At 42.7% G+C, this 21,899-nt stretch overlaps 2 protein-coding genes across 3 annotated transcripts in view; one reads left to right on the top strand and one right to left on the bottom strand.

The window, feature by feature from the left end:
- Ten-a (tenascin accessory) overlaps nt 1-21,899 on the top strand; it is a 482,645-nt gene that overhangs the window by 26,466 nt on the left and 434,280 nt on the right. The gene's annotated exons all lie outside the window — the stretch shown is intronic.
- Nucleotides 16,274-20,955, bottom strand: LOC105668282 (potassium/sodium hyperpolarization-activated cyclic nucleotide-gated channel 2-like). Its single transcript, XM_012360560.2, has 3 exons — nt 18,532-20,955; nt 18,255-18,419; nt 16,274-18,072 (listed from the first exon to the last, which is right to left on the bottom strand). Exons 1-3 carry the CDS (start codon nt 18,867-18,869, stop codon nt 16,884-16,886), a joined length of 1,692 nt encoding a protein of 563 aa, XP_012215983.2. The 5' UTR covers nt 18,870-20,955; the 3' UTR covers nt 16,274-16,883.

The following is a 21,899-nucleotide window of genomic DNA, read 5'->3' as shown; positions in this document are numbered from 1 at the left end:
CGTAGCTCTTGATTATGATAATTGGAGGGTTTTAAACAAACCATATGTTGTGGAACAAAAATTTCCTAAACGACGGTCGACAAAAAGATCTCGTTGCGTCAACTATGGATCGAGGTAGGGATACTATGGATAGCGGTGATTGTGTAAACTCTCTCATTTGTAATGCAATACATTATCGACGGAAAAGACCTAAACACGCACATGGCTTTTTTCACAGCACTTTTATGAATTGGAAATTAAACTTTTTATAGGACTTTTACTTTTATCGCTATTTTTGTACAACCACCGATGGCACGAAATTTGCGATTTTATTATACTTGCATTACACAGAAGCATTACTGATACCGAGAGAAATTATACAGATACTAAAGCCACAAATTAGAGATTGGAATGAAAGGTCGTTCGGTCATCTTTTTATGTCGTACAGTGAAACTATACTACAATATTTTGTTATATATAAAAAGTAAAAAATAATAAAAAAGTAAAAAAAATTCTGACAAAAGACAAAAAGAATAGCAAACACAAAACAGAAGTAAACCGCTAAATTAAAAATTCTCATGAAAGAAAATGAGAGAAAGATATTCTTTTCAAGGTTAACGCTTTTTATCATCTCGATGAGAGTATTGCAAATACGCATTCCGGTAGTGCATGCTCTCGGGTTTCAACCGCTCCCGATATCGTGCCGCGAAGCGCTTGTTACAATACCTACAACCGCCGGGCGAACGTCAGTTGCGTGAAGAGCGCTTCCGGAACGCACCACGCGAACGCGAGCGGCGGGCGCGTGAGAGGAAACCTCCGCTCGGATTCCGCGGCATCATCGAGGATGATGTCTCCATTCTCGACAGTAGCGTCGTAACGAGGTGCTTCGCTCACTCACTCGGCGTAACCGTGTGCGTATTCCGAGACGGGCGTGGACTAGCGAGAAACATTGGATCGCGCGGGACAGATAACCCGGCAGGTGGACGACCTTGGTCCAGGACTCTGGTCCCGCGCATCTCATTGACACCGATAATCGATAGTTCTTTCTCAAGTCGATCACACCTGCGTTAGTTACATAGTTTATGAGTGGACTCACCGATTAGACCGTTCGGTCTTTGATCTTTATTAGAGAGAGAGAGACTTTCATCGGTGTCTCTTATTTGTCATAGTTGTACATGATTGCTCAATTAATGATAATTGGTATTTAATTGATAATGCGATATTCCATCCCGCAAATTTTTATTATCTTCTATTTTTTCTACGTTTTAAGTCTTCTACTTTAATTTTGAATTTTTCGGTAGTCGCGCTTTTTCACGATCAGCCGTGCGTACGATATACTTTCAGTAGTTGTCATGCTAAAAAAATATTAATAATATATTCACATTTATACATGATCAATTTAATATTGTCGCCTGGTGCAAGCTTTGGCGTTAATGTAAGCCGGTATTATCATAATCACTGCAGAAATGACGTTAATTGGTCACGCTTCGCTAGCAACGCGCATCACAGCCACGAACGTTTCCGGTTTTGTGGAGTGCAAAAAGACTCCGAGGAGGATAACGGATATAACGTCGATCCTTATCGCGCGCGCAACTGAAGGCACGTCGCTCGAAAAGAAACTATTGTGTGACGCACATAAAATGCTATTTACGATCGCTCGCGCGCGAGAAGATCCTAACGATCGAGAGGGACCGGCCGTTTCCATCCTCGACGTGTCTCCGCTGAAATTTGCCGAGGATCGCGGGAATCGTTTCCGTCGCGGCAGCTGCCGGCGAGTCGTTGCAATTCGGGGTCTCAATTGACGATAATTGGTAGCTACCGTGGCACGGCTGCGTAAAATCGGTACTCGCAGTGCGATCCGCTCGTTTCGGACCTTTCGACGCGGTCGGAAAGAGACGGTCGCGCGATTGACACGCACGCAAATTATCCGACTTTGTTCCACGTGTACAAACAAAGTTACCAGCTGCTCGCACACGTACCGCGATCGCTTTCGAACGGTCGACCGTGAGTTGCGCGACGAATTTGGAATGATCGTGACTTCATATTTTAAGCAGAAGCCGCTCGCGCTTGGCACCTTTCGTGACAATTCACGTGAGGAACAAATCACGTCTTGGTTTGTCTGACTTTATACAGAACCGTTTAAGCGGTTGATCGAAATTGGGAATGTCACTGAAGCGTGCGGCAATTTAGCCGGGGACATCGTCGTTCAGCGAAATTGCCGAGAAGATTAACTGTCACTTTAGCATTACGCAGTAGTGGCGAATTATATCTTAGCGTGCACAGAGTTTATACTTTCTACAAGATTAGATAAATAATGATAAAATCTTTGTTGGTCATTTATTATTATTACTCGAATATCAGAAGATATCTTTCAGTACGCAATGATTTTAGTTAGAATGACTTTTGTATCTTTCTAAACTTCGAATTAGAAAAAAGTGGATAGAGTACTACTAAAGGAAACCAACGTTGATGAATCGGTCCTAAATCTTAAGAGTTCGACCGGTCGAGATACAGCCGTCGAAACAAACAACATACGTTACACCAGAGGGAATAACGACCGAGCAACGCATGCGACCGAGCGAGAGCGTCCAGCGCGCCGTACGCAGCGTATGTACCTATACGATGCAGCAATCTAGCCGCGTTGATTAGAGTCGTATGTAGAATCGAGAACCGGATTCCAAGAACCTGTTTCCATGTTCACGTAAGATCCCCGGAGTAATCGACTGACGGATCGGCGACCGTTCGAGTCAGCGACCCCGACCGACCGACCGACCGGCCGGACGGCCGGCCGTCCGGCCGATGCGAGACGCGGCGCTCACTCCGCGCGAAGATCCTCTCCGCAGCATCCGAACCGTCGACGATGCCTCCTTTATCTGTTTTCTCCTCATGTTGTACCGTTTCTGCTCTAATCGGCTCACCGTGTTCGCCGATGTGTAGAATCGCAGGCTGACAGGCGGTCGTGTAATCAGGGATATCGTCGGATATTCGTGTAGGTTCCTTCATATGTATCTTTCATCCGGTTTATTCCATTCGTCATTATTCTTCTCGCAATAAAAAAATTCAACGTAACATTTTATTCGATGAGAAAAATTTTTTAAAATATTTTAATGGGTGTTTAAAGATAAGGAAAAGCATTTTCGCGTTTGACTATTGATGAGTGTATGCAGCGTCATTTGTACTTGTAATTCTTTATATTTGTCTCCTGTACGGTAGTGGTTTATGGGCAATGGAGGAATGGATTGCACTTAGGCTTGCTTCCCGTCGGCGTAATTAAATGCAGGCAGGCTACCACTTTTAATCTTGATATCGTATCGTATGCTATAAGCTTTAAATTAATTATCGATACGAGTTTACATTCGGAATCTTAGTAATTTTCCTAACGTCGTCTATCGAGCACTGTAAAAGATCTTATAATTTCCCCTTTAAGGATGAGATAAGAGAAAACGCGCTCTTATTACGCGACTTTGCATTAAATCGAACCTGGTAAAAGTAAATGACGCTTATAAAGATACTTTAAAGAAAGCATTACCTATTAATTTTGCGCAGATCCGGTTGACACAAAATAGAGCTCGTTGGAATACTTTCCACTGCAACCTTCATCCTATTCCGAACGTCCTCGTAAGGTAGATTTCATTCGTCCTACCATGAGATTCCATTCGCGAGTTCGTGTGTAATAATATGTGTGCTCGTTCCTAAACGGATAGCATCGCTGTTAAACGCTGTACCAACTAATAGATTTTCATTATTTTGAGCCACATCCGTAATTACGGACTCGCTCGAGCACCTATCTGTTTGTGAAGTACGTGCAAATATGTAGTAGCAGTCACGACGCCGCGGGCTGGCTTTGAAAGAAGGACAGTCGCCTTCTGGCATATATGTACCTTCTCTATTAATAGGCCTTCGTTATCCATGCACTGTTTGTGCCGAGGAAGCGCAAATTAATACTCATTTCTTCCATGATTTCTGCATAAGCTTGAGCATTCGGTTCTTCGATGGCGCTAATAGATTCGTTAAAGTAATTTACACGACCGATACAAAGGATTCAGTATTGCTCATTAATATTACATTTTTAATCATAAATAATTTCTAATTGATACTTGACATTCGAGAGAACATGAAGCACACATTACAATTTTTTTTACTATTAAAATCATTGAATTAAATTTTTTGTGAGTAAATATCTAATTTAACCGCGTTTCTGTGCATAATACTGTAATTAATGTTGTAAAAAATGTAGAGCATTTTTTAAAAAGATTTTTTAAAATTTCCGTAACAAAATGTTCGCATGCAAACTATCGCGCGGAATCGATCGGTAGGTCAGGATCATTTGGGACCATCTCGGTCATTGACTATCGTCGAGTACATTTTAACCGCCTACCGACGCCACGGGGCGATCTCCCTGTTATTATCTCGATGCGAGATTGGCTTCTGAATCGACGTGCCTTTAGCTTAGGAAGTGGCGCGGGATGCGCGTGATACTGCCGCGCGGTATCTGGTCTCGGAAAAAAATATATTCCGGCTTATAAGCTCAGAGGAGCCTATTAATAGAGCCGCTTGGGATACGTTTATTTACTCATGGTGAGTGCACTTACTAGAAAATCCGCGCAACTCCACTGCATCTATTAACGCTTAACGCATTTGCGACTCGGACGTCCAACGCGGATTATTATCGAGGGAATAAGCGGCTTACGAGAACCGGGGGTGTTAATTAATTTTCTGGAAAAATCGCGCGCGGGGGCATTACGTAAACACATGGAGCCGATCTCGTGAAAATCTCCGCCGATGCCGGATGTGGAAACACTCGCGCTATCTTGCCGGGCGACTAATATTCGCCTGGCTTAAGACGGATCGATACGGCTTAAGTACATTTCGTCCGACGCGGACGTTCGTCAATTCTATCCGCGTGTGCAAATAAGCACGGATGTCGCGACTGCGATTTATTACGGCGCGCTGTTCCATTGAACGAGGCGATACTCGGACTCTGCAAAAATCTCATGCTAATAGCGCTGATTGGTCTTTCGTGTTGCCCCGCGTTAGGAGGAAAACGCAACGGCGGCGACCAGGCGCCACGAAAGGGCGAGTTTCACGAATGAGAATAATTGCCGGCCTTTATTACGAGCCGCTTCCCCCGAATTCAGTGCAGCAGCGAGTTCGTATTATGACGACGTCGTTTTGCCTTCGTGAATAACGGAGTCTCTTTCCATTCTGACAGCGAGGAAGCGAGCGTTAAGCTCCTTTTCTCGAGCGAGTCGAAGGAAAAAAAGAAGACGCCTTTGCTCGGAATCGTCGGAAGCTAAGAACCGACGGACCTCAGTCTCCCGTACTTATCTTCCCCTCGCAATCGGTGCAATATATTCAGGGCGCAAACTGTCGTTGTCGTTGGTTGAATGGACGTTTTCACTTAAAGTCGCGTTCACTCGCCGGACAAAGGGATCATTACCGGGGGTAAAGAAAGGCACCATGGCGCAACGGACACTTAAATACGCGGAATTCACGCCCCGATCACGTGAATACGGAAACGCGACAGGCGAAGCGAGAACGGTTTCGCATGCGAGTCCACTTCTACCTCCAATTAAGGTAACCCAATTTCGGGATCCTTCAAGGCGGTCTTTGCGAGCAATAAAATAAGTCAGTCAGCTCTTTCTCGTTTGCGTGCGCGATGTATGTAATTTAATTATAACGTTAATATGAATGAAGATGAGAGAGATTGGGATACGGGTCATCGCGATTCCTTAAATTGCCCGGAAAAATATTCGCGAGGGTAATTAATCAAGCGTACACTGTAATTATCGTTACCCTGCGTGGTTACCACGGCGTTTAACTGCGTGAGCGCGCGCGCGCGCGCACGGATCGTATTATCAGCTTTTACAGGTATTCGCGTGACCGGCTCCGATAACTCATCACCGAGGGAATCGTTGTCAATGAACGCGAAATGCTGAATATTCATTTCTAATTGACCACCCGTGGCAGCCCCGTCCAGATTTGTCCCCTCGTTCTTCGTGCAAGTTGATAGGTCAGCGGTTGATAGAGTACCCCGTCTAACAAAACGCACCTGGTATCATCGTGGATCGATGCGCGTATTCAATTTACTGTCAGTGCCTATCTATAATATTTACTTGCACATCGGCGATTACCGAGAACGGTAATAAATGAAAATGAATAATCTCTCATCGAGATTTTCCGGAACCTCGATTTCGCGGACGAGTCGCGTAAATGGCGTTTAGAGTTTCGTGAATTACACAACTCGCGAGGTGATCTATCAATTCTCGTTCACCGTCCATAATCGTCGCATAAAGACGAGTGGAATATAATTATAGCGCATATTGAGTTGATGGAAATATATGTCTTAAACTAATTTATCTGACAGATTCAATTGCACGAGATGAGACATTCAAAATGATTTAAAGAACCGCCTCACTCCACTAAATAATTTAATATTATTAAGGATTATTATTATTAAGGAGAGATCGATAATAGTTTCGAACATACTAGATTCTTACATGATTTCGAGAAAATGAGATGAGCGAATATACCTGCATGCGAAGATTATGGACGGACCGATCGGAAAGTAGTGGCGTGGCTTCGACAAGAGAATCGCATGAGAGAGCTGCATGCATCTCTCAGAGATCCGCTCATAGTTTATCGAGATTCCACGTAGAGCATTGTGGTTGCTGCATAATATTAACATTAGTGGTGATTAGTGGGCTGCCGACCACCGATGCCGGCCAATAGCTCCGAACGCGCTACTCTCTTCTACACGCGACCTTCCATCCATTAACGAGAGACTTCCAAGTCGACTCGAATTTTTGCTCCTCCCTTTTCCGTTTGCTTCACGGAACAGTGGTATTATACGTATTCTTTCTCGCTTTGTGTTTCCTTTATTTATAGTATGATTCCGAGGTTTTACCATGCATTAAAAATGATTACTTTGTACAGAAAAGCATTCCGGAAATGCATGAAAATATCAGATGGATACTATTAGTGGCTATAAATAATAATCGCTATTTATATATACTAATCCACTTGATACTTGCAATTAAAAGTCTTAGCTTCGTGCATTAATAGCGTTATTAATGTCTACGCATGAAATCTGCAACCATGATGAGATGCAGTTGTGGGGAATAAATTCTCGCTTAGATATGTACGATTTAATAATCAAGTTTATCGTCATAACGAGATACTTTATCTGCAACCATTATACATAAGTTTACATAGAGCTTGCGTTTGATGTACTCATGTGATATGTAAGTACTTGTTACAAAACGCCTCACGCTCACGTATGCGTATTGACTGAAATCACAAAAATTGATATTTTTTTGCGGTCTAAATACCAGATTTGCATACTCGAGATGCATGCATCCTTTTGAACGGATATTTGCAATTGTTACATCGTGATTCATAGGCCTCTGTAAGGCAACATTGGAGCACAATTCAAGCGGATACGATGATATTAACATCGAGATAGTGATATTTTTAAATTGCATAACTTATCAAAGCGATATATTAAGCGGAAAAATTCCCGAATAAAACCAATTCACCGACATATCAGCGACGCTGGTCGATTCCAGTTAAGATATACGACGTATCAGGTGCGCGTACTACATAAACCAATCTCGCTGCAACAAAAAAAAAATATGATTCAGTGGACGCGAAGAGAGTGAAATTCGCCATAAACGCCGAGGAGCAATCGACATGCTTGATTAAATCGCGCCATCGATAATCGGCGTCGCGCCGATCCGAGCGAGCGTGCGCGATTTTCCTCGTGCTGTGCAGAGAAGTAGACGCGATTGCAACGGCGGCGGCGGCGGCGACTCGTTAGCCCAACTCCGCGTACAGCGCATGCCGTATGCATACTTATATGCGTCCGAACGCTTCCCTCGCTGGCGCGGAACGCGTCCGTGAGGAGCAAAGAGATAGGGTTCCGACCGCTGCGACTTGTTTATGCGCTCGGCCCCCGACTACTTGCCCCCGTGGCGGCGAACTAAATCACACCCTGCGGATTTTATATTAAAACAAATAATTAATTCAGATGCCCGGCGCATCGGGTGGTCCGCGCGCGGCCTCGGCGTGGATCGCCACGGCGCCTCGGCCCACTCCTCTCAATTCGACGCTTTTTCGCTGCGGCGGGAAACGGGGGGAAAGCGATGTAGTCACGCTACTGCTCAAACACTATCGCTGTTAGCGGAGATCAACGCGCAGAGGCTTGTTGAAAATCTGCTCGTAAAGTTCGCGATATTACAAAACGGTCCCAGCAACAGATGGGACGTTGGATAGGATATATTGCGTGCTTGTCGTATCTGAGATAAATCGAAAACAACAAGCAGAGAATTATGTAAAACGGAATTTCAAATCTTCGACGTTAGTGGTCAGTTTTACAACTTTTAAATTCCTATTTATTTATTTGTATTCCTAATGTGGCAAGACTATTTTATATTCTTTTCAAACAATTTGGCATATGACCTTTTAAATTTTTTTATGGATACGAGTATCGAAAGTTACAGTGACTGCGCGAATGAATAGTTATGAATACGGAAGTTTGTAGATGTTCTTATCCGCACATATATAGTCAAGGATTAGATGAAAGTATCCTAGCTGTGCAACAAGGTACATACCCCCTCGCGGAAACATCTATAGAAGAGGATGCTTGTCTATCGCTTCGTAATGTCGGTGTCCTGTTGTGAGTCTACGAATAAATTCCTGAGTAATGGACGTTATTTAGCAGCAACTCGCAAGAGGGAATACTCGCGGGATCCGATATGCGTTACGTGTATTGTAAGCGATCGGGCATGTTGCGTAACAAACGATTTGAGCGTTCCTCGCAGAAAACTGTTGACGTGGATTTCTGGCCAAAGCAGCCTATGCGTGCTTACAATATTACACGCATTATTACTCGCGCGAAACTTGTACGTGTCGATTAAATAATCGAGTATCGCTGGGTTTATCGAGAGCTTCTTCACCTGGGCAAAATGTATAGTACGGGACCGGCAGTAATTTCGTTGCGTGCACGAAGATACCTCGAATGTACGAGGATATTTTCTAAGCCTAAGAGAAAATTCATTATCATACGGCACGATCTTTCGTAACGGTTAATTCCACATTTCTGCGGAAACAGGTTTGTTTAGACGAGCTTTGTATAATATTGCAGCCGACTTGCCTACGATATCGCTTCGAGCAATAACCGAACAGGTTGTCGCGGGAAAAACGGGCGATATTTAAAAACCGCTTTGAAACTTTTACATTTCGCATCCGCGATACAATTCACGGATAATCGTTTTGCATCCATCATTGACAAACGTCTATTTTTCTCCGCTGCGATATCGGGAGGAACGTGTTTACGGTGGCTAAGTAATTAGGTTTGGTCATTATCGCGATAATAAATGCCACATAACTCGATCGCGTGAATTCCTTTATGGCGAAACATTGGATTTCGTGCGGAGACACGATGAAGAGCCTCGGGGAATCACCATCGTTTCGCAGTTGACTCTTCTTTTCACCTCGAGCATCGTTATCGACACAGCCGCGGTATGTTCGGACCTACGGCGGATGATAAACCGTTCCGCTGCATGCTCGCCGAATAAAGTTACGTGATATAAGAGGGCATACGCCGAAAGGAATTATGAGAACCTGCTGGACGTCGTACAACAGCAAAGAAAGAAAGCACACGCACATGACGAAGGATAAGCCGAAAGTAATTAACTGTCCGTTGTAATATGTGAAATGGTATGCAGACCGCTATATTTCTTTGAAATATGATCATAACCGCGGCACATCTATCTTTTTTTTATCTTCCGCTATTCGCGTAAAATTAACGTTATAAGCTGAATAAGTTATGTAATTACACAATATGGAAATTACAAAATAAATATCGATAGTAAATAATCTCTGCAAAAAATTCAATTAAAATTTTCATTAATTTAAATGTGATATCTTTATGCTAATCAATAATTTAAAGTCGACTTTTGCGTTTATAAAGCACGACTTATATTTTTCTTAATAATCACTTTTAGTTGGCGATTATTTTATTTGATGATTGCATTATAAAGATTATCACAATCATTATAAATAACGTACCTATCACGAAAGAATAAAACTGTATTTTTTAGGCGTTTTTTGTAGGCAGCTCGTCAAATTACAACGAGTCGATTAGTTCGGAGGAACTATTTCGAAGAAGTCGATAATGAGTTAAAGGAAATTCCGCTAAAACTTTACCCATTTGTAATGATGGCGAATTATTTGTTTCGGGGACGTTCATGTGCAAGTCACAGTTCGTAAAGAGCCGCGAAAATCCGTCCCGTCTTTCATTATGCGCGGCGAAATATACGATTTCTCGTCGCCGAAGAAAGGATGGCAGAAGCATGTAGCTCTCGAAGTTTATGAATTTTCCTCGGTGCCCGTTTTGGCTGTCTCGGCATTTGTAGTGTTTGTTGGTCGAGACCCGGACGCCTATTGAGAACGCAGCGAGATCTAGCGCCACGGGTAATTTCTGTCACGTTTGCAACGAAACGATCTACGTGAGATGAAAGTAATCAGGATCGGATGCAGTTGGTTCAACTCGCGACACGCTTTTTTTGCATTGCTTTTTTATGTATCTCAAAACGTCAATCAAATGATTTTATTTATGCGCTTGTTTTACATTTTTTGTAGCTTTAATCACGGCCACATTATGATGTAATCCGAAATCTTAATTTCGCAATTACTTTTTATGACAAGTGTAATTAATGTCGATTTTTTCCGTTACATTTACCATTTTAATTTAATAATTTCCTAATATTTTTTGTTTTTACATAATATATTCATAAGTACATTTACATTTGATGATTGATAATAACGCGTTTACTCACTCTTTCGGAATGTGACGAAAATACATATATTATTTCACTGAGCATACATATTGAATACACATAATTCTTTGAGATACACACGCTCGTATATCGTCATTATTTATTACAGACAAATACTTCGCACACATTACAATTGACTTACAGCTCTCTGCCAGTTGTTTATCATCCATCTCTCAAATTATCGTTAATTAAATATTCATGTTCTAAAAAGTTCATTAAGTCTTCTCTAAAATGCGCATACTCAATCATGAAATCGATTGCAAATAATAAATATCAACAAGTGACATATTATCTAATATGAAAAATACCTTATTTTTCAATACTTATAATTGTACATAATAACGTGTTGTTAATTACAGTTAGCTAAATGCAATTATTGCTAAAGCATATTTTGATGCTGATTAATAACGTTTTTGTATTTTCTTCTCTCTGTAGTTAAATGATTTTTGCAATTCATGCCACGGTCGTATTTTCCGCTTTATCTACCAGTTGCAGTGAATGCTTTAACCGTGCAAAGATAATCAAGTGTCGGTGTATAACGCTGGGCGAAGGTGAATTTGCAGAAACATTCCCCCTGTTGGGGTAGTCTCGTTAGTGAAGGGGTGACTGTAAAGGCGAAGTCAATGACGAATTATGTAAATCAGCTGTCACGTGTAGAGAGGGTTGGAAACGCGCGTCTTCGTGAAATGTTTTCTATTCTACAGAATATTATAAAAATTCCATGCCAGGTGTAAAACTTATATTGATATCTTAATTATAACAACACAAAGATTACAATTGTGGAATAATATCAAGTAGATTTACTGTTTCACGCGAAAAATAAATGTAATTTTAAACTTTTAATAGTACTAAAAAAATATGTTGTGCCAAATTTGTAGGCATTCTTATATCATATGTTATTTTCGAGAGAACTGATGGAAGCCAGGAACGATGTTTGATTACGGATGCGCATAAATCGATGCGTCGTTTTTTCGAGTAGCGATTTTTTGCATCGTCGCCGCGAGGGAACGGACGATGTACGGGCGAGGTGTATTCAGTTTCTCTGTTCGCATACCGTCACCCCGTTGAGCGATAAACGGCGACTTTAGTTCGGACAATGACGTTCAATGTAGCGTGACGGGATGATACGTTGCGGGTGCCCGACCGCCCGCCGGGAAACTCCTATGGTTGCTGAACATGGGGGCCGCACATCATTACCCACCGTTGTTGACACTAGCTTATAAACGTCGTCATTCGAGCTCGGGGATGTGTGACGGACAGTCAACACCGTGATGCTACGTCACGACTGGAAGCCAACACTCGATAGGGGTTGGACGCAATCCCCGACTTGCGATCTTGCCTCAATTTGTTAACGAATTATTAGCTTTCTTTTTGACTGATAAAAAATTATTGCAGTAAATAGCATTTTAATTCACAAGTAGTAATTGTGTGCATATGTAATATAATTTATCTTTTAGCAAGATAAATGCCGCACTATTTTTTTGTTGTTTTTTTTTTTTTGTTTGGAGAAAAAGAGAGATGTAGAGATATTTACTACTTTTCGGTACATTTCATACTTTGCTCGACCAAGAATCGAAACGGAATAATCGACTGAAGGAACGGAAACAAGGTACAAGAATGCAGAAACTCGCGGGGCGGCACAAGCGCAGTTGCCCGGGCGCGCCACGGAAGTGGAATATAAGCTCCGATAAATCCGGCTGCGCAGTTAAAAATTGATGTAGTAGTTTCGGAAGTGCATGGGGCCGGCGGTTAAGTCACGTATGTAGTCAACGGTAAACGGAAGCCCATATCAATAAGTATCGGTTGTGTGCATCGGGATCTGCGCGCGCGAGCGAACGGAGGTGGAAGTCAGAGGGAGGAAAGGGGGGGAGGGGAGATGCCACGCCGTGCGAGGGTTATATAGAGAGCAGCTAGTCGATGGGATGGCGTTTCCAAGGCCGGGGGTAAAATAATGGGGGCGGACGCTCGACTCGAAACATTGATGTTGCCCGGCGCGCTTACAAACACACCGACACCAATCGAGCATGGCTCTTCCTACACAAAACCGATGTAGGGGGGCTCCGTTGGCCAGGCGGCCGGTTGGCTTTACAGGGGACGGAGGAGGAGAGGAGAGGAGAGGCAGGAACGGAGGTAGGGAAGAGTAGCGGTGAGCAGAGTATCAGGAGAGGCGCGGAGGAGGGAAGGACGCGGAGAGGATGAGGGAAATACGCATATATACCCTTGTACAGCGTTCTATGCCATCGATGCGGCTCGTGTTTAACGCCCTTATAAATGTGTAATGCGTATACTTGAAAGCGGGAACGGCGGGGGCGGAGGGGGGGAGGGGGGGGACGCGGAACGGAGGGTAGGCAGAGGACCGGGTGTAGGACGTACCCGCAACTCGCCGGGGTGGGCCCTCTGCGTATCGATAAACGATCAATCAACCGGTACACCTATGGACGAGGCCACCGAGGGTAAAAGAGGCGGCGGTGGTAGCGGCGGGAAGGTAGAGATGGTCGCGGCGGAGAAGGAGGAGGAAGTGGAAACGGAGGACGACGTAGGGGTAGGAAGCACAAGGGATGAGAGAACGGCACGATGGTGGGTGAAGATGGGTATGTGAGAGGAAGGATGGAAGGGGTTGAACGGAAACAGCGGCGGTAGGGGCAAAAGACAGAGGAGGCACGAGACGCGGGGTGAGGGTAGCGCGGGGGAGGGTGGCGGCTCGCAGAGTATCGACCCATCGCGGAGGAGAAGGCAGCCAGGGTCGCCGTCGCCGGGTTTTGTTGATGTAGGTGTACACGCTCCGCGTATCTGTCTATCCAGATATCTCTGCGCGAAGACGTTGCGAGACTCAATCTCGCTGTTGCATCGGCGATACGAGTCTGAATCGTTTCCATGGTTTAATTCCGTCGAGGCGTACTACGCTGGAATGTACCGTCGTGATTTCTCGAACGCAGATGCTATTCGGTCTTGATCTTCAGGGTTTGCTGCTTGTCTAATATGCGAAAAAATGCGTCTACGGTTTCATTTTTATTCTCAAGAATGCAGACATCGTGAACGATTAGCGTAGAATGTGCGTAGTAAGAAGATTTACAGAACTCTTTAAGTCGTTAATGTACCTTCAATCTCGAGTAATCTTTATTTTATAGACTTTCGCATTCGTTACTACGTACAGACTTATACTCTCGAAGTTTATGTTTCGCCGGAGCGTCTCGGACAACGAACCGCGTTTCTCTACGTACGCTTCACCTTATCCTCCGATGCACACGCGGGACGACAGGGATGCGATTAGAGAAGGAACGCGGTCATGGAAGTAAGCGACTCGAATTATCCGCGACATGCTCGGTGTATATTTTAAAAGACATATCGTGATCCCGCATCACTCATGCACCGTTAAACGCGTTAACGACCTTAAGCTGCCTGCTACGCTGCGCATTCTCAGCGCATCTTCGGCGTTGTCATCGTGTCGCGCACGGTAAATGACGCGTTCAGCTGGGAGGCTCGTTTCGGATGTATCGTCATCGTGTGTCTTTCATTTCCACCCTCCGCGCATGATAACCGCTCGCGCATCTCCATCCCGCTTTAGCGGCGTGCCATTTGACAGTGCGCACAGGGGGGACACAATGCACGCCGTAGTCACCGCGCGTAGCTACGCGGATCTGCCCATTGTGGGGGTCAGGTGGATCGTCGGTCGACGGAGAGCTCGTTGGCTGGCTCCGCGGGGTGTGGCCACATAACCATAGCACAACGGTCTTTCCTCTCTCTCTCCCTCTTTCCCCCTCTCTCTCTATCCCTCGCCTATTCTCGCCCTCTGTCTCTCTCGAGCTCCTTCCCTCGCTTCGTCGCCGTGCTTTCACTCGTTCTTCACGGTAGCATTTTGTCTCGCTCCCGCCGACCGAATCCACCGGACGACCGTGGTGATAACAATAGTAAGCTATCTTCCTCTCCGTCTCGTTTGTGCTAACGCACGGCGTTCCCCTTTCCGGCCTGAAGCCGGTGCGCACGCGGCGGTAGGGATACCCGGTGCGTGCACCCACCGGGAGCTACCAAGCAGGCGCATCGTTGGCCTATTACAATGGCCAGCCCTCCTAAACGTTTCATTGTCATCGGCGTACTCTCTGCCCATGCGTCGATGCGCATGAACCATTGTTTCTCGTCGAATGGGCGTCTCTTCGCCGTCAGCGACGCCGCCGTTGTCGGATAATGCAGCGCCGTTTTCATGGTGAGGCCAGACGAGGCGTGAGTTTCTGCGCGGTCGACCACCTATGATCGCCGGGGGGGAAAGGGGGAGGGATATCAATTGATTTTATCTAACGGGTGCCAGTTTCTCCTCCGAGGAAAAGGCGGAACGATGTCATTAATATCACGGATTTGTAAACCGATCCTTTTCGATCAATTATTTACATTATTTTTATTGATTATATCTAATGCTGCTGCAATGCAATTTGTCGCTAACTTTTGAATTTTATGCATAATTAAATTATTATCCTGATATGATTTATGCACGATAGCTTTTAAATTTAATGTGTATATACCATCACTTTGCATCTCTGCGATTTCCACGTTTTTTTTTTTTTTTTTTTTTTTTACTTCACGTGACGATACGAGTTCGAAGTTTGTTCACCTTTTTAGCGGTAATTTATGTTGTTTTCTGTGAACGCGGAATAATCAGACTGGATATCTGTCGCGTTTAATATCGGCGAAGCAAGAGAGGAGATATATATCTTCTATCTATCATCGCGACACTTGTTATTGAACTCGTTACCCCGTGCTACCGTAGCTAGATCTAATAATATATTCCAAAGAGATCCTCTTTTTTACACCTACACGCATGCCAATGATTTACGCGCGCCATCGAAGCTTTCCCGCTTGGACATTCCTCGCCCGGTGAAAGAACAAGTCCGTTGCGCAGCGACAAAAAGCAATTATCGTGAAAACTGCATTCATTAATAACGGATAACGTATCATTGCATCGCGTCACGCAGATATTCAGGTAGAACCGGTCGGACTAACTTGATATGCGAATCTTTCAGATAAGCACGCATCGTCAAGTAAATCAGGTCTTCTCTCGTTACACGCGTATTCTTAATGCAATATCCCGGGACACTGACTACAATCAACTTGATCTTACAACCAGCGCTAAAGATAATGATCCCACTCCCCGATAAGTATTAATAGCGCGAGCTAGTTGCGTCGACGCTACAAAGCGAAGAGACGTCCTTCCGTTTCTCGTTCCATTACATTAAGTGCCCCACTTGCCGATTCAAAGCTCGATACATTTGATACGCGCATTGCACTTCGAATGGTCTTGATTTTTGACGTTCGCAAAACAACGAGTCCAAGTTCCGGTCGTGTTGCACGGTGCTAAACTGTAATTATCATGAATTCATCTTAAGAAGTGATCACATATTCTTCTCGCTACACGAGATATTACCGATGATCTACAGTACATTGAAAATTGTAGTCTTCCGCGGCGCACGATCGCGATCTTCTTGATCCACGTCCAGGGTAATAAATCTGCCCTAATGCTGGGTTACGAGAAACAGTTATCGGAGTCTTGAAATTTATCGATTCTTTAACAATTTTCCGTTATTATCGTCAACGATTATTAACAATTCTTTTAATCTCAACAATCCAACGGCAGTCCTTATAACCTGACATTAGTGCGCTATAGTAAGTTTGGAGCACATTATACCTCTGTAGATGAGGCACGGATTGCGAACGCATTGTTTCGAAGTACGATCTCGTCGATAAATCCTATACGCTAATTCTATGTTGCAAAGATTGGATAATCGGGTTACTAAAATTTATTGTCGCGTAATCGATTGTCTCAATGGCCTGTTCGGCGTTCACTCGTAATTTGTATAATTATAATGGTCACAGAGCAATTTTTAACGTCACTTACGCTTTGATATACTGCATCGCTGTATAAGTATTTATTTTAATTGATTAAGCGATATCAATATTGTCGTTAATATCGTAACTAAGTTATACAAAAATAACACTTTTTATCATTTTTGTCAGAAACTATATTATAGTAACGATATGTGACATTTCCAAATGAAATACGTTTACGATATATGTTTATTCCGCATTCAATATTGTTGTTCTTTCGTGCCTCTCGATAGCTATTTTCTTGATTTGTTCCCATAGCATGGGATACGGATGAATTGTTCTGGCAAAATCAGCGCGATCCAGACGATATAATTCGCAAATTTCAACAGCGACCACGCTGGCCACTCTCCGCTCCTCCGGCATCACCAAAACGATCTCCCCGAAATGCGCGCCGTCCTCTAAGTGACACACTTCCCTGCCGGAACTCGTGTAAATCGCCACCGTGCCGATAGCAATAAAGTACATACAGTCACCTGGTTGATTGGCTCGTACAATCACGTCGTTCGTTAGAAATATCTCAGACTTCAGCAGGGCGACGATGCGCGTGAGTAAAGCGAGAGGCAGATTGTTAAAGAACGTGACGTTTTCCACGAGCTTACGACAGGCGTGCATGTTAATTTCCTGACGCATCTGCATAGACAATATGTTGAGAATCTCGATCTCGCGAAAATATCGCTGTTGAAAGCAAAATTCGTAGTAAGCTAAGATACGATGTTGAGTCGTGTGCGGTAGCTGCCGATGAATCATATATTGTTTGAGTTGCGATATGATGTTTCGATATTTCGTCTTAGAACCGTTAGCGCCCTTGAAGAACAGTCTCACGTAAGCTATTAGAATCCAAATAATCAAACTACCGAAGATTTGTGAGATAATCACAAGCGTGAGGTCCGTCTCATTTCTCGGTTTGCTATGCAGAAAGCCCGAGGAAAGGAAAGTGGAGATAGCGCGTAAAAGGCTGGATAAATATTGTCGGGCTTTAGATTCTTCCCAAAGATCGAATTCATGTAGCCAGGAACCGTTCGCTGGACGTTCTGGTAGATACATGGAGGTCGTCGCTATCGGCATTAGCCAGTAGAGGCAAGATTGCCAGTGCAATGTTATTACCAGCCAAAATATCGCGATGCAGACTTTGTAGAGAGCTATTGGAACGTCATACACATGGGCAATTTTTCTTATGTAGGAAGTGAGAGAGAACACGCGAAATCCGCATATCAAAGACGCTAATTCCCGCGTGACTGTAAACTTTTGCCACACTGCAACAAATACGATGTCAGTCATTAGAGAGCCCAGCAGGTCTGGCAGAAAGATACGTTTCAGATATCTCTTCATTATTTGCTTCTGCTCCATCACGACGATGTGATGCAGCTTGTCAAAATATCTGTTCAATAATAGTAAAGGAAATTTTATTTTTAATTTATATGTATATCATATATGTTTTGTTAAATTCTAATATAATAACAAAGTTAGGATTACAACGATCATGCGTTTCGGCAATTTCTGCGAATACGCAGTATAAGCGCGATTGAATTATTTTATATTTATTAATTAAATTATATTTACCCTGTCATAAAATTAACAATCACGTCCATGCAACAGAAGAAAAGCAGGAAATTTTTGGAAAATGTCCAGTAATGCGAGCGTTGGCTTATTTCGAAGGCAGCTTGATGCGGAACAGCGAATAGCAAGCATATCATAATTAAAATCATTGTGAAATCCCAGTAATGTCTGTGCAACGAAGAATTCGGTTTAATTGAATAGCTTAGAAATTTGAAAATTGATATATAAATAGATATAAAGATTTTTGAAAAGGTTATAGAAGTTTATCAATGAAATATACCTAAACATACTGAATGGATGAATAATGTATCTGTAATTACGTAAATGCCGTCGCTTTTCCGAGACTATAGAAGCATGACTACGTAGATATTTGCAAGCGCCTGGATTTTTATTTGATGCCATCAGCAAATATCGGAAGTCATCGTACATTTTTTGAAAGAAACTGCGATCAGGAGGAAAGAGTACGTCTTCGTGTTTGGTTACAATATCGCATTCATGTTTTACACGAAGCATTGTGGAATCGTTAAATGATTGATTAAAACAATACAGAAAAAGGATGAGTTTTGCTAAACGTATGCTAATTATAAAATTATCGCTGTACAAGCATAAAAAGCACATATTGCTTGCAACGGCGGCATCTCTTCGTGTGTAAAAGAACCTCGTGCTCTCGTGTGTATTCACGAAGTACGCAGTCGGTAGTATAGTTTCATGCCTTTAGATGATCAGACTCTCGTCCTGGTTTCTCTTGCTCTCTCTTTTGATACAATACCGACTACGTTATCTTGTTGGCTGTAGGAAGATTAGTTTTAATCTATAAATGGTAAGATGATTTCCATATTTAGATAATCTTTGTTGAAATTGTGCAGTTTAACAATGTGTCTGCTGATAGCATTTAATCGATTTTGTTGTTCATGCTAGTTGTGTAGCTTTTTCCCTCATGAGGACAGCACTTTATTTCTGATTAATTATATTGGCAATACAAAAAAGTTTGAAAATTTCTGTAAATAGCATATATGTATTTTGTTTCCGCAGATATAGTTCATTTGTAAATTATTATTTCAATCTTTGTGGAACAACTGTATTTTGAAGCAATTGACAAGTTTTTATAAATATTTACAAAATTTTATATCAACGATTTGTGCAAAAGCGTTTATTAATATACGTGTCGGCCTCGAAATAATAATGTCCAATATACGGGATGCATCATTTTTTTTATACGTTTCGGAGACATGAATAATTGCTAGTATGAATTGCGAGTCGTGTGCATCACTACCAGTGAATTTTAGTGTGGTCAGTTAATTTTCGTGCAACTGACAGTTGGTTTTCACGAGATATAAAAATATCGAACTGACTGTATATACGAAGAGACATTTTTTTTCCAGCGGGTCACAAATGAATAATACACGTGACAGTAATTCATTATATAATATTGTTATATGGCGAAATATTACACACACATACATATATGTATATATGCCGACTCTTTTTTGTGTTTACAAAACCGAGTTTTCCGTTGTACATACACGTCTGTCGATTCTTCCAAGTCCGGATTATCATGGCAAAGATAAGAGTGTCTACCAACGGAGATCGCAGATCGCTTTCAGAATGGATGATCTGTTCACGGTACGTTTAAGTAACGCTTTATACAAGTCGGCTTTATGAGGGCTCAAACCTTCGTTGCGTGCACCGCATAAAGACAATCTTCCGGTATATATTCCACGCGTTGAATTCTCGATGTAACGACGAGATTTTATGGACGATTTTATCCGTTCCCTATACAGGAATAAATATATGTACCCGCGAATAAACTCAGCCATAACCATGCATGCTTATTCGAGTGAGTAACAGCGATGCAAGTGTCTTGCCGTGCATAAAAAATGTTTTAACGTTACTATATGCCGATGTGTGCATGATAAACTTCTCGCGTTGTCGTAGACAAAATACGAAAGAGCTTTTCTTTAAACGTTTTTCGGGTGCGAGGTTTCTTGCACAGATATCGTTGTCGGAGCTAAAGGAGTATCAGGAAACATTTTATCCCGGACTCCGGAAAATCTACCGGTTAAGCGGTGTACGCAATTTAAAGTCGCTACTTCTGTCCGTCCCGGGAGAATTAAGGGTCAGACGCAGAGGCAAGTATATCGCCAGGAAGTCGGGTTCTCCGCAGCTTTTTTCCCTCCTATCCTGGTAATAAATTTTCAAGTCGTCCAGCGACGTCCTGGAACTCAGGAACGATGTTATAGACGGTGCTCGAGAACAAGAAGGGTGGTTACTCAGGATACGTTCACAACCCTCCGCACATACTAACGTGGATTTACCGAGGCCCATCCTCCGCGTAACGACGAGTGACTGCGGAAGAGTCTATATACGCGATTCTGGGGTGGAAAGTTATGGGTGGTCTCGCTGCTGTATCAATATCTCGTTAGGGGCTACGACGGAAATAAAACCGAAATGTCCATCTTCCTCGGCACTGACCGAGCCAGTGAAATTGTAATGCGTCTCGTAGGCGCCACTCGCTTGTTATCCATACTGGTTCGAATGCAGGAACAACGGCATAATATTAATTGAATCACTGCATCATATTTTATGCAAGTTATAATCGATTATTGCCATGCATAGAAACGTTGCATATATCACAAAATCGGCTTACCGTATCAACTAGCTGGGAAATGACGGAAACGTTCAAATAGGATTTCTAATACATGTATTTATCATGTATATATTGATAACTATCTATATTCCATCCCTCATTAGAGGTAAAGATGGATTATTTCAAGTGCGTATAATAGAGGCGTTTTGCAGCTTATGATTATATCGGTATATAATTGAAATACATGATAGTAAAGTAGAGATTTTACAAGTAAATCCAAATAATTATTCTGACTACATTATTTAGATGTTTAGAATATGCTGATATATTACCGTCACATTGCATATTTTGATGCATATAATGCCATATTCACGAATCTCTTGGCTATTACAGTCAATAACGAGAAAATAGCTATGGAAATATAGTTATTCAAATGGCATTGCCAATATTTTATGATATACAAGATATATGTTTTGACTTCGCACTATTTAATTGAAGTAATAACATAGCGGAGTATATTTGATGTATAGATATGAAAGCTCAGTGGGAATAACATACAAATAGAACGTAAAAGATAAAATAATATAAAAAAGTAATGTATTCTGCACATATTTGAAATGCATTTTCCTTTTCTTATAAACACATTAACACGAAAGTAATTTTATTTTTATCAGCACGATGGCTCGTGTTTTAACGCAATTGTCAGGGCCGAGATGTTTCTTTTATATTTACGACGTAAGGGCGCGAACGAAGGTAATTCTTGCTTCCGCCGCAATGATCAATAAACCATCCCGTCCACGCTGCTGAACGACGCTTTATACTTCGATGGATGTAACGCCGAGAAAAGAGGCGGCAACTGGTGGTCGTAAGTACTTACGTACGTGTGAGTTCGCCGTGTATATACGCAGCGAACTGCCAACGATATAGCCAGCGAGACGAAAACACTCGCCTCCGCAAGGTCTAGTACTGGCGTAAATATACCGAATGGTAAGAGACTGCTGCTGCAGTTACCCAAAAGCCATCGCTACCAGTCGCTTTATGGAAACACGGCTCCGTAAATA

This window comes from Linepithema humile, chromosome 7, assembly GCF_040581485.1.
Source record: "Linepithema humile isolate Giens D197 chromosome 7, Lhum_UNIL_v1.0, whole genome shotgun sequence".
Lineage (NCBI taxonomy): Eukaryota > Metazoa > Arthropoda > Insecta > Hymenoptera > Formicidae > Linepithema > Linepithema humile.
Note: the sequence above shows the minus strand (reverse complement) of the source record. Positions and strands in the feature narration are given on the sequence as shown.